Consider the following 14,821-nt stretch of genomic DNA (forward strand, 5'->3'; position numbering starts at 1 on the left):
GCAGAATGTTAAATAATTAAGAAGTGTCATACAAAGAAACTAAGTGTTGTAGAGATGAAGATGTTAAGATGGATGTGCAACAAAATTACAAAGGATAAAGTAAGAAATGATCGTATTAGAGCTGATTTGGGAGTTGCAACGATCAATGACAAGCTCCGAGAATGTCGTTTGAGGTAGTATTACGATGTTAAATGGAAGCCTGAGGATGCCATAGTAAAGAGGAGCGATTTGATCCTGATTGCAGGAGCTAAAAGAGCTATGGGCATACCTAAAATGACCATAAGAGAGGTTTTGAGGAATGGCATGCGTAGTCTGGGTCTTGTGCCAAGTATGACATCAGATATAGCCTATAGGAGGGCAAAGATCCATGTTGTCGACGTTGTATAGCTAAGATTTCTCTGACTTCTTGGGCTGGGCTTCTTTCCTCTTACTTTTATTTCTCTTTTTCGCACTTCTCATCTATTTTATTTTCAATTCTTCTTTTCTCTTACTTTGATTTGCAATGATCTATGTAGCCGACCCCATTTAGATGGGACAATGCTTAGTTTGTTGTTGTTGTCAATCACTTGAGATGAAAGTGCTTTAATAATGTTTGAAAACTAATCTATTCCTCACCTTCAAAATTTGCCAAATTATAATTGAACTATTTATGAATATATCTATAATCTATCAGGTCCTTCTAGGTGTCACTATGCCTAGTGAAATATAACGTTTCACTATTTACCACTTGGCAATACAAGGGTTAGTTCATGTGATAGAGGATCTCATATACGTCTTAATGGCTAAATTTTAGTCTAAAATAAGCAATGAAAGTTGTTAAAAATCTGATTCAATTTTTTTGTAAAATTACCAAAATACCATCAAATGGAGATGAATATAAAATACAAAATGACATCTTTTGTAATTGTAGCTATTTCCTATGTTCGTTCAAAGCTGAAATTGTACCAATGAGATGTTTGCCTGATCCTCTATCACATGGACTAACCCATGTACTATCATGTTGCAAATAGTGAAGCGTTCTACTTCACGCATAGTGACGGGAAAGTAAACCCTTATCTATATATATTTTTTTGGATTTCGTTCATCCAAAGTTGAACCACCTTTTTAACTAATACCAACGACATGCATAAGTGTTGTATTGGTATTGATCATGGCTGATACGAATATGGATCAACTGATACGATATCAACGCCTAAAATCATGCTCTCTCTCTCTCTCTCTCTCTCTTCATGTTTTCAGTTATAGAAATTTCTCTCTCTTCATGTTTTCAAGTATACAAATTTCTTCTCTTACTGTCACTGTTTTTTTTTTTTTATCCACTCTACATTTCTTTACCCAGAAATAAACAATTGATTCAATGAAACATTTCGTTTTTTATGCTTCGATTATTTCATTTCCTTTTATTAGTTTCAACCATTTTAATGATTTCAGCTAAAACACATAGCAACATGGATTTGAAAACTTTTGAATTAAAGGTTGATCCAACTTGTAATATTTTAATTTAAAATTGCTTTGTTTAAATGAGGTTTATGGATAAAATTACCTGGGTGCGTGTGATACACTGCCTCTGCATCCAGACACAGGGGTGCACAAAATGACCACCGCACCGTTAAGAAATTCTGCCTTTCTATGGGGGCACAGCATAGCTCATGCACCCAGGTAGCGTTTTTTCCCCCTATGTTTAAATACAAAAGAGATGAAGAAGCTCTTCTTCGTGATGAAAGGTCATAAGTATCTTAAATACAAGACAACTAATACGTATAACTATGAAAGAATCTAAAACAAATAAGGAAAGACTGCATTGAAGATTTGTACACACGTGAAAATTATGTGAGAGAATCAAGGACATTGTTACAGTTTAACTATAACCACGATTCTAATCATGAATCGGGTTGATTAATCTGTCGATTTGGATCGGATCGGATCGGCCAGGCCACATGATCCAATCGATTCGGACCAATTCCTGCCAAATTTATAACGTTTTCCCTTGTCAGTTGATTCATGTCGAATCCAACTCATTTTGATCGATTCAGATGCACTTACCGATTCAATTCCGATTCCATTTTCGTTTCCATTTCTTGAACCCTCGCCGCATAGGCATTAAAATGAAACGTTATTTGGGAGAGATGGGTTTGGGCTACCCTTACGTCTCATAAGGGTCAAATGGTCTATGAAAAAAATTGATAGGTAATATAGAATTTTTCAAAAGTTTAATTACAACTAATGATTTAAACTTGACGGTAAGAGGTTTATTTGTAAGTCTCCCAATAATCCAGGGGTACACGTAAAAGGTGAAATTAGGGAGGTGTTTTGTTATTATTTCAAACACCAGGTGTTACATGTAATTTGCTAAAAAAAAATATAATAAATAGGAAGGTAGATCCGGGTAGAGAGGGGTAGAGCTATTTTCACTGTCACAGACATATGGTTTGGCAGTGAGTTCCATCCTCTGTTCAGCTCTCTCTGGGTCCAAGCAGAGAAGAGAACACTGAAGAGCTTAAATCCACTATAAATAAGGAGCCGCCAGAACCCAAAAAGAAGAAAACATGAGCGGTATTGGTATCGACAGGAGATTTGAACCCAGAAATTCCTACAATGGTGATGAGAAGCGATTGGCTGCAGACGGCCAAGAAGAAGAAGAGGAAGACGACGACGGCGGAAATGGGAGAGGTATGGAGGCGTGGGAGAGAGCTTACGCGGACGAGAGATCCTGGGAGTCTCTTCAAGAGGACGAGTCCGGCTGTCTTCGCCCCATCGACAGTAATATTCTTAATCATGCTCAGTATCGCCGCCGCCTACGCGCCCTATCCTCATCTACCACATCTTCCAGAATCCAGAAGGGTCTCATTCGCTACCTTTACATTGTCATCGATCTTTCCAGGGTACCCTTTTCTTCTTTCGCATTAGTTCGGATTACAATTATTCCATCTGTCTCGTTGCAATTTTGGTTTTTTTTTTTTTTTTAATGAACTGATAGTTAGATTGGAATTGGGTGCTGATGAAGCTATACTGAGCTGGAAGTTCTGGAAACGTAGCGAATTTGATTGATCAAGTAATTCCAGGTCCGTTACGAGGAAAATGCTAGTTTCTAAGATGTTGAATCCAACATTATAGACATGGGTTGAAACCCATCTTGGGCTACGAACAACTAATCTGATTGCCAATCCCAAATAAGAGAAGACAGTTGGTTTTTTTGGGTGCTTCTTTGTTCAAAAGTTATGAAAATTGAACTATGTTAGATGCAATTTTATCTCCTAGAAATTTTTTTATCAGGCGTAGAGTGATTCGATTTGAAGATCGAATGATAGGGAACTAATCTTTGCTGGAATATATGTTTGTAGGAAAAATAAATCCTAATCTGAAGGTCCTGGAAGCATTGGCTTGTGTAATAATTTCTATGCCCTTCCAATACATCAAAATTGAACTAAAGCTGCTCAGGTTGTATGCATAAACCCATATAGAGGGATTGGTTAACCTACCCCATTATTCAGTAGAGGAGATGGTAGCCGTTCCAGTCCCCATTTTTGCCGTGTTGCTCTTGTGCATTTAGGTGCTTAAGCTGAAAAATCCTTTTCTGTGGATGGTATCGGTTGACAAGTTGAACCCTGGTCCATCTGAATGAAGTAGATTCAGAACACTGCAAAAGTGGTTTGTGTGGCTCATGTGTCTACATCTTTAAGACTGTTTGATTAGAGGCTTTGGCTTTTTTCTGATTTTTTTTTTCTTTCTATTTCTGTCCTTCCCCTCCCCCTCCCCAACCCAAAAAAAAAAAAAAACCTCTAGTCTAAGCCTATGCTAATCTTGGGTTGGCTCTTCTTAACCATGTGCAGGCAGCTGCGGAAATGGACTTCCGACCAAGTCGGATGGTTGTAGTTGCAAAACAAGTAGAAGCCTTCATTAGAGAGTTCTTTGATCAGAACCCACTTAGTCATATTGGCCTGGTAACTATAAAAGATGGGGTTGCTCAGTGCTTAACAGATTTAGGTGGCAGTCCAGAATCCCATGTAAAGGCATTGATGGGTAAACTGGAGTGCTCAGGTGATTCCTCTCTACAGAATGCTCTAGATCTTGTTCACGGCTATCTGAACCAAATCCCATCCTATGGTCATCGCGAAGTCTTAATCTTATATTCTGCTCTCAGTACCTGCGATCCAGGGGATGTAATGGAGACTATCCAGAAATGCAAGAAATCCAAAATAAGGTGTTCAGTTGTTGGTCTTTCTGCAGAAATTTATATATGTAAACATCTTTGTCAAGAAACTGGAGGATCGTATACGGTGGCACTGGATGAGGTGAGAGTGTGAGACCCCCCTAGTTAGGGTTATATCACCTCATTTTTTGGTGTATTTGATAAAACTGTTACGTTTTCTCTTCTATGCAGTCACATTTTAAAGACTTGTTGCTGGAGCATGCTCCTCCACCTCCTGCAATAGCAGAATTTGCTGTTGCTAGTTTGATCAAGATGGGCTTCCCACAAAGAGCAGCAGAGGGTTTTGTCTCTATATGCGCTTGCCACAAAGAAGCCAAGGTTGGTGGCGGCTATACATGTCCAAGATGCAAAGCACGTGTTTGTGAGCTACCTACTGAATGTCGGATTTGTGGGTTGACGCTTGTTTCATCTCCCCATTTGGCTAGGTCATATCATCATCTATTTCCCATAACACCATTTGATGAGGTTCCTTCCTCACTTTTGAACAATCCACAGCACCGGTTACCAAGAATTTGTTTTGGTTGCCAGCTGTCTCTTCTCAATTCTGGTAAGTCCTTATCTAGTTAGATCAAATACAGTGATTTTGTTTTCAGTGAGCTATAGTTTTTATTACAAGTGCCTGCTTTTTCATTAAAAGTTTCATAATCTACTGACGTTAGTATCATATTGTAATTTCTACATTTATAATCCCAATGTTCTTATTTGTTATTGAATAGCGTCTGATTAACAGCATTATTGTAATTATCATTATTTTGTCTGGCCATCTACCAAAAGTAATGTCTCAAATATTATGTTGAATTTCTCAGTACCTTATTAGGAATATGGTATGGTTTTGGCATGTTGACATCATCTTATCAGAATTTGAGATATGGTTATGTCTTCACTTTTACCCTTTTTTATCTCTGATTTTGTGACTTTCTGGTCCAGCATTAGATACAACTAGAGATATATACATTTTATTCTAGCACGTTCATGATCTTATCTCCGGCAACAATTAGATATGATCCATCATCTGACTTGTGCAAGTGCCATTTCTTAGTGAGATTCATTTAGTACAACTTGGTATACTTTTAGAGTGAGAGAATGCCACACTTGTTCAAAGCTTACCGTGATACAGGCAAGTAACTTGCCCAATACCATGTGATGTGATTTGGTATCACAGAAACCGAAAAAACACGACAATTTTGCTCAGCCAGCCTGTCATCCAATTTGTTAAAGTTTAATCTTGAGAGAACTTAGTGTCTTTTACTCTTTATTCCTTGAAGTACAGATTGAAAAAGGGTCATGCATTGAGTTGAGAATGATCCAGCTAAATCAAATATAGTTTAACATGTTCACCACCTGAAAGAAGTGTCATGTACTTTTCTTGTCTTTCTCCTCAATTCTTTGCTGCCTTCAAATGCAGGAAATAAATCCAGCTTTCGTGTTGCTTGCCCAAAGTGCAACCGGCACTTTTGCCTTGATTGTGATATTTATATCCATGAGAGCTTGCATAATTGCCCGGGTTGTGAGAGCCTCCGACGTTCAAAGACAATGAATTCAACTGAAGAATGACTGACTGCTGCAGACATCCGAATTAGCTATTTTTATCTGCAGTTAACATTTGTTCAGAAGTGTAAGTAATTCACAGACGACATTAAAAAATCTCATGGGAGGACATTTACGGCGCTAGAGGTTCCCCTGCTTCACCTTTGAGTTACAATGTCTAGCCTTGCTCACTTGGATACACTGAGAAGATTGATGTACCCATTATAATCACCATTTTTGGAGAATAGTTCAATGAGATAAATCAAATACTCAAATATAGTATCTTGTCCATTTTCTCTTGGATCTTGAGGTTTACTATTGTACTACATTTTATGTTTCAATAATTAGGAAATTCCTTTTCTTCTCCCCCCCCCCCTCTTGTGTGAGCCATCTGCTTTGGTGGTGGGTTTGGTTTCAGAAGTTCTTCTATGGAACAGAAATGTGATATTCGATAATCCATCAATTTCAGGGAAACAATTTGGTAATGAGCAGCTTTATGGAAGTATTTCTTATCTATATCTGCATCTATACATCTATATACTATTAAAGAAGTACAAAATCTTTCTAAACATTTTCTAGCTTGCTATAACCTTATTGTTTTATTATATCAACATTTTTTTTTGGATGAATGTATATCAACATTTATATTGTAGAGGATATGGCACCTCTCTCTTTCTCTCATTTCTTTTCGATGTGCTTTCTCCTTTCTTCCAAATATGAGGGGTGTACTCTATATCATGCACTGTATTTCTAAACTTTTAAATCCTTGCTGATTAAGTAGCTCCTGAGAAAAATCCTATTCCTATGTTGCTTAGTTTGCTGACTGGATTCTTTGCTCTATCTTTTCTCTTTGTTAGGCATCTTAGCTATTTCTTTCAGATCTGATTTATTTAATTTCATGCAACTGAAGTGAATCTTGGATGATATAAATGCGTTGATTGACCAAAATGTTTTTGTAAATGATCTTATAAGTAGCTTATCAGATATTTTAATTGAAATCTTACACTCTTGGGGAAGATTTTGTTTCAGTACAATGAAGTAGTTGCTTCTGTAGCATCTTTCAGGACTGAGAATGCAACTACAGTACTGAAGCGGGCGGGCTTGGTTCAACGGTTAGGTTGTTCCATTGTCATTAAGTGGTCGTGGATTCGAGTCAGGAAACAGCTTTTCCGCAAAGCAAAGGTAAGGCTGTGTACATATAATCCTCCCCAGACCCCGCAGTGGCCGGAGCCTTGTGCATTGGGTACATCCTTTTTTTTATAGTGCAACTACAATTTGTTTCATAGTGGAGTTCTTCCAGTTCATATTAGTTGCTATGTGGTTGCTCGTCTCCTGTCGATTAGCTTGTTAACTATCTGACAGGGGGAAAAAGGGAGTTTGGTTCCTCTACACGGACTAATAGGTGAACGTACATGTGAGAGCCAACCACCTTACCTATTTTTGCCAGTTACAAGGGGAAGAGGGGTTTTTTATGGAAACAAAATTAAATGTGATTGACTTTGAGATGTATGTTCACCTGTTGATACGTGCAGATGATCCATTCTCAAAAAGAGGGTGGGGGTGGTTTGCTGAGTGCCCTTATCCATTGCACTTATTCCTAGAGTAGATCCCCCCCCCCCCGCCCCCCTCCTTTTTCACTGATATTTCCCGGGGTATTAATACTGCATTTGAGAAGCTGAATATGATATTTGCTTTGGTTGTGTGCCAACTGAACTACGCCATTTCTTCTCATTCCCACCTAAAAACTTCTTCAGTCCGTGTCATAAAGGCTTTGATGTTTGGGCTCAGCTCTTCTCATGTGTTGGATTTCTTGGTTGCCTTACTAATAGCAATTTAAGTATTTAATTTACAGGAGAGGGTTCTCAGACCTAGCGTCTTTGATGTTTGGGCTCAGCTATGCTTATGTGTTGGGTTTCTTGGATTGCAATTTGAGTCTTTCACTTACAGGAGAGGGTTCTCTGAGCAAGTGGCATAGGGGTATATACCAATGAAGAGTGATAAAACAGTTAAAACGGTTTGGTAAATAGGGGGCAGAGAATTCATTGAGAGAGAGAGAGAGAGAGAGCTAGTGTACCCTCTGCGCTCAAGAACCTTTTCCCTTAACTTTTTTTTTGGTTAACGAAAATACCTTTACTAATTCAACATAATATTTACAAGATCCTTTAAACAGTCTGAAGTAATAGAGTTAATCCTAGCAAAACGAGCAAGTCTGTCAGCCGGTGCAATGTAAGACCTAGATTGTTTAATAATCCTTACAGTCCCAAGGGATGTAATGAGGTGGGATATATCATATAACCAAGTAATGATGTAATAAGGCCAGGGATTGTCTGCCGAGCTGGTAAGCCAATTCTGAACCTCCCGTGAATCAGTCCACACAATCACTTGTTAACATTCTAATGAAAATGCCTTCTGGAGCCCTTCTTTGAGTCCTCGCAATTCTGCTTCTTGGGTTGAGCCTACATGTCCATAAGTCATAGATGATGCAAACAATTTTTGGTTATAAATAAGCAGATAGCCCCACCCACCTTGAGAGGTTGTGAGGCTGTAACTCCCATCCGAATAAGGAAAACAGTGTCAGTTGAATCCATGCCCAAATAAAATGATAAAGGAAAATTCTCTGATGATAAAGGCTTATTTTCATCAGGTGTAAAAGAGTTATGCCCCGGTTCCCCCAATTCAATCGATGGACAGAGGTTTAAGTCATTGATCGAGCGATGAATATTGTTTAACACAATGTGAGGGCTGGCCTGCTGATTTTGAAAGACCACCTGATTTCGAAGGATCCAAATAAAATAAACAGTGATACAAATAGAACTCAGAATATAGTGAGCATGAGATGTAGACGCAGCACCACCCTTCCATATCTTAGTAACCATGTCCAGCAAAGATTCACCTTGAAGAAATTCAATTCTAATGCCAAGCGGGGTTGCTGCCCAGACTCTCTTTGTGAACTCACAAGACAAGAAAAGGTGCCACGGTGTTTCAGATTGGGCCCTGCAAAAAGGACAAAGAGGACACCAATCCCCTCTTTGAGTTATCTAGTACAATTTAGATTTGGTGGGGATCCCATCATGGAGTAATCTCCATAAAAATAGAGGGAATTTGGGTGGAATTTTCAACTTCCAAAGTTCCTTCCAGAAAGGGTTAGCCAGTGGCCTAAACGGCACACAATGATGGTTTAAAGAAGCTGCAATCTTCCTGGTGGTAAGCTTCCCAGATTTTTATAGTGGAGAGAAAATATGGTCATCGAAAATGCAATCAGATAATGGTAGATTTAGAATATCGTTGCAGATAGAGGTAGGGAAAAGGGTTTGGAGAAGGGGTAAGTTCCAAGACCTATTGTGAATTACCTCTTTGACATGATTGTACATTGGGTTGCTGCCAATAACTTGGTTGAGTGTGGTGTAAGAAGCAGAAGGAATCCAAGGGTCTTCCCAAATACTAGTTTTGGAACCATCACCAATTTTGGAAGTTTATGAATCCAAAGAGAAATTCTCCTATTAAAGTTGATTGACAGCCTTCCTACTAGAACAGATGGGAGAAATTTCCAACAGCTTACAAAGATGATGAAATTTCCAACTTATTAACCTGTACCTTTGATCTCTTCCAGTGCTTTATTAGGATCAAAAGTAATAAATTTGTGATTTGGTGGTTCCTTCTCCAATTGGTCCTTTCCATGAAACTCAACACCTCTATCAAATCATACTTAATAAATCTGCCAACTGGTCTAGGTTAAAGGCTACTCACGATGGGGGAGCGTGTCTCTGTCATGACAAGTGTTTAGTTTATGGATAAAATCCTTGCTTTTTTAAGCATATGGCACCAAAGGTTAACCTCAATGTCTGCTGCCCACATGTCAAGCGTCAAATCAAAATCAAATTTGCCAAGTGGCTAAATAAAGTCCAAAAAACATACTCAGAATGGCCACATTATCCTACCACATGGCAAACTAGGTGGATTCTGAAGACAGGCTTGCTAACATTAGACCATGTAAAGCACATTTTGCCTTCTATTGAAGGCTCACTAGCCACCATCCATTGCAAATAAAGGGAAGATAAAAGAAGTTTCTACCAAAAAAAGAGGGAAGATAAAAGAAGCAAAATTAGTTCAAAAAGAAAAATGAGAACTTTTAATTAAAATTTTTAAATAAAATCTTTATCTTCCTTTTCAACTCCAATGAATTTGATTGCAAAATATTAATAAAATTTAATTACCAAATTTGGAAAGTATATAGCTAATAACACAATAATGTTGGGCAATGATTACGGAAATTTTCATTTTAGTCCTGCCATATTTCATTTCCCTTGCAACCAAACAGAGCAATAATGATAAACAAAGTAACCAAAAAAGAAAACCAAGAAATAAATAATGAACTAAGATAATTTCACTATTATGAAATCTTTCAAGGCAGAAATGCTGAAATTCCCTAGACAATTCAGCAATGTAAATTACAATAAATTGTTTCAGGATTCTGCTGTGGGGGAAACCATTTTGACTTCAACAGGAACATCGTTAGTATTGTTACTTCCAAGTGACACCTGCTTTCTTTCGGCCTGTAGTGACCGACACAAAGATTCAAGCTTCTCCTTCTGATTCTTCATTTTCTCCAACTGTTTCTTCTGATGCTCACGCTGCAACGATGATCAAGAAGCAGTTTCACTATCATGACGACCAGAGAAATGGATGGCAACATATATAACGTGGAGAAATCGTGAATGAAATTGAAAACTTGGAGGATTTGCTGTACTAACTATAAATAAGCTCAATTGCCTAGAAACAGGAGGTGCAGAAGAGGAAGCACCATTTTCTTTTTTTTTTGGGGGGGATGAAAATAAGAAGGGGGGATTCAAAGGTAAGTCTCTTGAGCATCATGTCACACATGGAAAAAGCTACAACAGGGTGGCACCATCATTTGCAGAAGGATCATGTTATTTATTTATGAATTTATAATACATATTTATTTTTGGTTCACGTCATACTATTATATCCATTCCTTTACTCCTCTGTACAGGAGAGGAATTTAAAGCAAACACTAATTCTACGATACACAAGAAACAAGTTCCCATAAAAAATCAATGGCTCTATGGATTGGAGAGAGAGATCAAAGTGGAGAAGGGGAAGAAAAAGTAAGCGGTAGATTGAGGTGGGGGGAGGGGGAGGGCATAGGGAGATGGGGAAGGGAAGCAGGGAGAGGAAGGGGAAGAGCGGGTTGGGGGGTGGGGGAGGAGGAGACCTGGGTCATGCAACTCACCCAAACCCATCCCAGCTTATTTAATGAGTAGGAGCAGGTCGTGTGGGTCCCACCAATCAAAAAACGCTGGCCGGGTTTCGGTGAGTCACATGACCCATTGGGCACCTAATGGTGGGTTGGGACAAGTTTGTGACACCCCTAGGTTCAACAGGTATGGCAGCAGTTTGAGAATATTCAGGGAATAAAGACCAGAATGGTGTATTAACAGCAAACATATGTATCAGATTGATTTCGTAGAATGGAGTATCCGGATTTGCCTGCAAAATTTAATTACAAAGGCCACCAAAGACCATGTAGAATGGGACACAATAGAAAGATTATGGAGTCAAATTACGAACTGGATGGAGGTGTTTATCGTTGGCCACTTAATCTTGATAAACAGATCTTCTAAAGAAAACTTTTCTAGTTCAAGAGGAACAAGTCAAAGTAGATACCTCTCAAATACCCAAAAAAAAAAAAGTAGATACCTCTCTTCCTAGATTCCATTAATGTCGTAGAATCCTTTAGATCCTCATGATAGGAGAACAAAGTCATGAAGTGATAAGATACAAGGTTTAAAATCAAAGATGATGAGTACACTTCCTCATTTACAATATCAGATTCCCCCCCCCCCCCCCAACGGAAGTGCTTCAGGTGAACCTAAAGAAAGCATCCTTACCGGTGTTGGATGGTGGAGGAAATTGCTCAAGAATGAAGCAGCAGATCAGGCACAAGGCAAAAACATCTGTTACATTTCTTAGGCTTCTGATTGGAACAAAAGGAATGTCCAAATGATGGAAGTAGACCAGCTCATAGAAAATAGAAAATTCTTTCATTGAGGAGAAGACTATTATTTATTCCCTATCTAAGATAGCAACATCAGTGGCATTTTCCATTTTAAGTTCATTGTTAATGGAGCATTTGGAACAGAATCTCTCATGATATACATACATGCCTCAGGAACAGTAGTTATTTTAGTTGGGGAAAGGGGAATACTTCAAACTTCATTGGTTAGGAAAAGAAAATAGTAATTTGAAAGGAATCACATTTTGAACAGAATAAATATGCATAAAATATCCTTGACTAGTGGAAGATTTAGGAAGAAGCAAAAGTGGATTTAAAGTTTACCTCCTCAACGAGTTCTATTAGCGTAAAATCAGACTTCTCACATTTGCTCTTCAAGAAAACATTTTCCTTCTTAAGCTCCTTTATTGATTTTGCCATCTGAATGATAAATATATATCAAGTAAAAAGTTAAAAAACTAAAGTTAGTTCATAAAGTTGCAGACAATTAAGATGCAAAAGAAATATGTACATAATCCTTGTGGAATGTGGAAAAATCATGCACCTTCTCAATCTCCTGCTTAAATGTTTCAAAGACTTCATTGCTCTTTGACAACGCGTCCTGCATTGATGTAGTCTGATTTGAGTTTTTATCCATAGATGACATAGACATATACATGACATAATTCCATAGACACATTTAACAATGACACATTCACGAACAAAGGAGATTGCGTCAACAAGGCACAAAATTCACTGGAGTCTAAAAGCAGGAAATTGACACAAAAGACCACACAGAGGACCTGCAAGTGTACTTCCCTTCGGATAGGAGAGGGAAGATGACAAAGTTGCAAGCTCTAATTAGAATGTAATGTAACAAGGATTTCCTTTTGCTCCAATTTCACCTGTCTTCGTAGCTTTAGCTATCTCATTTCTCACCTCACATGCTGGTCAAGCTCATATGATGAGAAGTGTATGCCCCACTTAATTAAGTCTATTAGCTTGACTCGTTTACTTAGAATGTAGGAACTCTGACTTCTAAATGTAAAATGTCTTACATTGAGATCAAAATATGTTTTATGAAGTCTGGATGGTTAATAAACAAATAGAACTATTACCAGCTGAGCCTTTCATGCGAAGTTGTCATGGTGCTAAGGCAAGCGCCTTTTTTTTCGATAGATAACAGTACAAAATATTTTATTGATAGAGTAAAAATTATTTATAAGACAAGAAGGCCCAAAAAAGAATATAGTACAAACAAAGAGAAGGCCCATCAACACTAGATCAAAAGAATCAAAAGAAGAAACCCATGATCTGATACAGGAATAGAAAGCCCCCAAACCCCTGGACATTGGACAATCTATGAATGCTTACTTTGGCCAACTGATGTGGCTCCATTATTAGCAGATCTAGGCCTCCAATTGAATAATTGGTTCAATCTGGAGGCCCAGAATCTGACATACCTAATAATATGAGTGAAACCCCATGGAGCTTGTGACTGTGGCTTCATCCAAGATATAACAGTATCTTAATCTCCTTTGACCACAAGATTGGTGAAGTCCTCTCTCAAAGCATACTCCAAACCCGTCTGCAATGATAGAAGCTTTTAGCCCTTATAGGATTTCCTTTCCCAACAGGATCAGAATGTGCTCTCAAGACAGCACCATCACTAGATCTGAGAACTCCATCCACCCTAGATGGATTTTGAGTGACAGGGATTTTTACAGAAGATATTAACATAGAAATGGAAACCATTACAAAGGGATCAGTCCCAATTTTTCCAGGAGGGACTGAGAGTAAAGAAAGTCGAGGTAGTTTGGGATGGATCAAGCCCTATGGTGCAAACCCAGGTTGGAATAACCTTATTGAGTAGCTTGTGGGCCCACATGAACTTATTTCAACTCAAACAAGCAAGTTAGTGGCAAAACTGTAAATAATCTGATGTCCAAAGTACTGTAAGGAAGAGTAAACAAACAGTGACAGAATAGTAATTGAGTTCAAAGAGGAAGAAACTGGAATGTCAAAAAATAAGGAAAGTAACGAATATAATTTAATGAAATAAGGGGCTTCTTTGTAAATAACTTAAAATATGGCTTTAATAGCAATAATAAGAAGAGTTGCAGACGGAAAAACCAGAAACAGGGAAGGTCTGGTGGACGCAACAATATAGTAAAGCAGACTGATTAATATAAACAGAAGTTCAGAGAGACGAAGGACAGAATTAATTACTAACTTTGAGAACAAATCAATGAGTAATGAAGCACATATAGTGTGTAGATCTCAATAACTGTTGGGCAGGTAAAACAGGGTTCCGCCTGGAACTAGAACAAGGAAAAGTAATAGAAGAAATAGAAGGAGAATGGAAAAGACGAAGAAGGAGAAGAAAGAAATACCTGGGAAGGAAAAGGGGAGAGATGTTAGAGGAACGCACAGTTGGCCAGCAAGCCCATGCAATACACCACACAGGTAGTGAAATCCAATTTCTTTCAATTCATTATGAATCTTACAATGCTTACATGAAGAGTATTTAAAGACTCAAAAAAAAAAAAAAAAACACCCCAGTCCTATTCCTATCTTGAAACTGAAACATAATTGGACTCTAATTCTAACTCTATGACTCTCTAACAAGATAAAGATAAAAGAAAATAAAATTACATTATTATCCTTAATTAAACCTATGCCTAACGCCATCACCCTATGTGTGCTCAGATTCTTTTGCACTCAGGACCAGGCTTATGCAAACACTTGCACCTTGCTCCAGCCCTCTGTACCCTCACCAGGCTCCCTTCAGCTAGCTCCATAACTCTCCAGGCTATCAAAGTCCTCTAAGCATCTTTTCTTGGTCAGCATAGAACAACGTGATGTAGATCGAAATATGAAGAAAAAAGGACCAAAACACTGTTCACGTGAACAGTGTCACAGCCCATATTTGCCTTGTGTGGGGATGCTTTTTAGAAGATCTTGTGGGCCCCATCAAGTGGAGAAAGATCCTATCCTAATGCTGCCAAAGTTTAGTTTCTATTTTCAGTTTTAGAGAGTTTATTTTATTTCATTTAGGTAGCTTCTAATTT

General features: G+C 38.2%; 2 protein-coding genes across 4 annotated transcripts in view; one reads left to right on the forward strand and one right to left on the reverse strand.

Moving 5' to 3' along the window:
• The first annotated feature begins 2,414 nt into the window (after positions 1-2,414).
• Positions 2,415-6,113, forward strand: LOC122651325 (general transcription factor IIH subunit 2-like). The gene is made up of 4 exons (XM_043844677.1): positions 2,415-2,882; positions 3,831-4,292; positions 4,382-4,757; positions 5,616-6,113. The coding sequence occupies exons 1-4, from the start codon at positions 2,547-2,549 to the stop codon at positions 5,762-5,764; spliced, it is 1,323 nt and encodes a 440-aa protein (XP_043700612.1). The 5' UTR covers positions 2,415-2,546; the 3' UTR covers positions 5,765-6,113.
• A 4,037-nt stretch (positions 6,114-10,150) lies between these two features.
• The window catches only part of LOC122651324 (alpha-taxilin), a 48,343-nt gene continuing 43,672 nt past the window's right edge, over positions 10,151-14,821 (reverse strand). For all 3 annotated transcript variants that reach the window (XM_043844676.1, XM_043844674.1, XM_043844675.1), the window contains 3 exons: positions 12,316-12,372; positions 12,096-12,191; positions 10,151-10,368 (listed from right to left, as the gene is read on the reverse strand). In XM_043844676.1, coding sequence (XP_043700611.1) covers positions 10,201-10,368; positions 12,096-12,191; positions 12,316-12,372 — 321 coding nt within the window. In that variant the 3' untranslated portion in view covers positions 10,151-10,200. The remainder of the gene's footprint in view (positions 10,369-12,095; positions 12,192-12,315; positions 12,373-14,821) is intronic.

The sequence above is a fragment of the Telopea speciosissima genome, chromosome 2, assembly GCF_018873765.1.
Source record: "Telopea speciosissima isolate NSW1024214 ecotype Mountain lineage chromosome 2, Tspe_v1, whole genome shotgun sequence".
Classification (NCBI taxonomy): domain Eukaryota; kingdom Viridiplantae; phylum Streptophyta; class Magnoliopsida; order Proteales; family Proteaceae; genus Telopea; species Telopea speciosissima.

Coding starts and splice junctions, on each gene's coding strand:
- LOC122651325 (XM_043844677.1), top strand. CDS start 2,547: ATGAGCGGTATTGGTATCGACAGGAGATTTGAACCCAGAAATTCCTAC. Junction 4,293..4,381: donor ATACGGTGGCACTGGATGAG/GTGAGAGTGTGA, acceptor TCTTCTATGCAG/TCACATTTTAAAGACTTGTT. Junction 4,758..5,615: donor GCTGTCTCTTCTCAATTCTG/GTAAGTCCTTAT, acceptor CTTCAAATGCAG/GAAATAAATCCAGCTTTCGT.